This window comes from Gallinula chloropus, assembly GCF_964237585.1.
Source record: "Gallinula chloropus genome assembly, chromosome: Z".
NCBI lineage: Eukaryota > Metazoa > Chordata > Aves > Gruiformes > Rallidae > Gallinula > Gallinula chloropus.
The window spans coordinates 70,003,890-70,006,187 of NC_140089.1; the positions used below are offsets into that span (position 1 = coordinate 70,003,890).

Sequence of the window (2,298 nt, forward strand, 5' to 3'; positions counted from 1 at the left end):
AACCAAACCACTGATTCAGGATGCAAATAGACAATTACTGAAATTTACCAAGTGGTTGTGAAACAGGAGGAGCACTCTACAGAAAACCAAATACGAAACAATCGAGGGAAATAAGAACAGGAAAGTAGCTCTACTCCATGTGACGTAAGGAAGGATTCAGCAGATCCTGGCTCTGTTCAAGTCAGTCCACATTTCCCAGCAGAGCTCAGCAGTAGGAAGTGGTTGCATGGGGAGAAAGCAGTGAGCTGCTTGTACTGCTGGATGCTCTTGCAGGAAAGATCCGTTTGGTTTAGAGACCGAAAGGGAAGGAGAAATATGAAAAGCTGTCTCCTTTGCCTCACTACCAACACATTAGCTGGTAAAAAAAAAAACAAACCAAAAGAAAACCCAGAAAAAACCAACCCCACCCCACACTGCAAGTGTGCTCTGACAGGTATCAACTCAGTGCAAAAACACTGCTCCACAGCTCTGCAAAACAACGGGGTGTTTTCATCCAAACTAAGTGAGATCAGCCTGGATAGACTGTACAAATACACATGAGCAGCAGTGCCAAGATACACCTCTCAAGGGGGCTTTACAAAGAAAAGGTTTCTCACACTAGTGAGCTGAGGCCAGTCCAAACATGTCCAGTGTTACATAGGATTGTCCTGAGACATTTTGTGGAAAAGGAGGTAAGAGAGCTGACTGGCTTTTGGGTTCAGTCTTACTGTGCTCTGGCAAACTCTCAGAAACGAGAAATTCCCTTGTTTTTACAGAGTTTTTAAGGTATGGATTGAACAGTGCTTTCCCACTGAAATCTTCCAGCTTTAAAGCTTCATCATCGTGTTCTTCGTTTTTAATCGAAGTCTGTTGCAATTCACATAAATCATCTTCCAGCATTTCTGTGGGTTGGATTTCCTTTGCTGGCATCAAAGCTGAAGGCATTTGACTACTGACATCTTGATCGTTAATTACATAAGGCATGGATGGCAAAAAACATTTAGCAACTTCATTTTCTTCATTGCAGAGTATCTTTTTATCCCCACTAATCATGCCTTTTGTATTAATATCAGCACATCCGGAAACACGGTTTTCACAATTCACGAGTAATGATTCTTCCTGGCTCTCTTCAGGAAAACAATCTTCCAAAACACTTATGTCTTCAAAATCTAAGTTTTTAGCCTCAGATGTTGCTCCCTTCAAAAATGAATTATTCTGTCAGTACAAAGAGATACATCAGAAAGTTATATAGGTTTGGATAATATATTGTTTATTTCTTTAATATATAAAATACTGCCATTTGCACTCTGTTTGATTCTTTTAACTCTTTGAAAGGTCATTAATAAAGAGTTCATCTGTGTTTCAGTGGGGATGCAGTTATATTTGAGTGAGTACTAAAAGTGACAGTTATTCTGCCCATTCATTACACACTTTCCTGTTAGGTTTTCTGAGCTTGATAAAATAAGACTTTCAGTGAAAGTGTGGAATCAAGCTCTGACTGTCTGTCTTTCCCACTCTGACTAGCAATTTTTCAGACAAAATTTTAAATCCCATTCTGAACATGTCTACACTTCCTATGGGAATCTGATCAACTCCATTCATATAAACATCAAAACTTTGATAAGGAATAAGTATCACCCAACAGTAAAAAAATACAGAAGTGTCAGTACAATAACATACCAAATCTAGATGCATCTTTTCTATTAGATTGGAATAAAATCAAGAACATTTTATAGCACTTAAGCAGAAGAATTTTATTAAGTCATAAAATGACTGTCAGAGAAGGACTTCTCTCCATTTGATCCCTTTTTTAACACATAAAATTGCAGTAATTACCATGGATGCATCAAGAGGCCATTCCACTGCTACGCTCTCTGCAGGATTGGGTATATCAGGCCAGCATACCTTTTTAAATCTATCATTGAGAAAGGAATTTTAGTCAAATGATGGAAAAATAGATTATTAAAAATAAAATTAATAAATCTCCAGAAAACCCAGATACTGCTAGAATACCCAACTTTCACAAAGGAAGTCTTTCCTGTATCAACACAGGTTTTAAACAAAAACTGTTTTCCATCATGTTGCTTGTTATTACAAAATATCCCAGCAAGTAAAAATCTTTGGCTACAAAGACATCACAGAAAACTTTACCAAATGCGCAACAACAACAGCAATAATAATATTTAGTAGATCAGAGAGTAACATGCCAAAGTAAGGCTGTATGCAAAACCTGTTATGATCATGTATCAGGATGGTTCAGAGAAAACCAACCTCAGGAAAACTTTCTCTAGGGAAGTGTCCCCATCTCCACACCAAACT

At 37.8% G+C, this 2,298-nt stretch overlaps 1 protein-coding gene across 1 annotated transcript in view; it reads right to left on the minus strand.

Annotated features, from left to right (window-relative positions):
• Window positions 1-597: 597 nt before the first annotated feature.
• The window catches only part of IL31RA (interleukin 31 receptor A), a gene marked incomplete at both ends in the record, with an annotated part of 24,044 nt that continues 22,343 nt past the window's right edge, over window positions 598-2,298 (minus strand). The window contains 2 exons of the mRNA XM_084278276.1: window positions 598-1,194; window positions 1,816-1,894. Of these exons, the coding sequence (XP_084134402.1) occupies window positions 598-1,194; window positions 1,816-1,894 (676 nt within the window). The remainder of the gene's footprint in view (window positions 1,195-1,815; window positions 1,895-2,298) is intronic.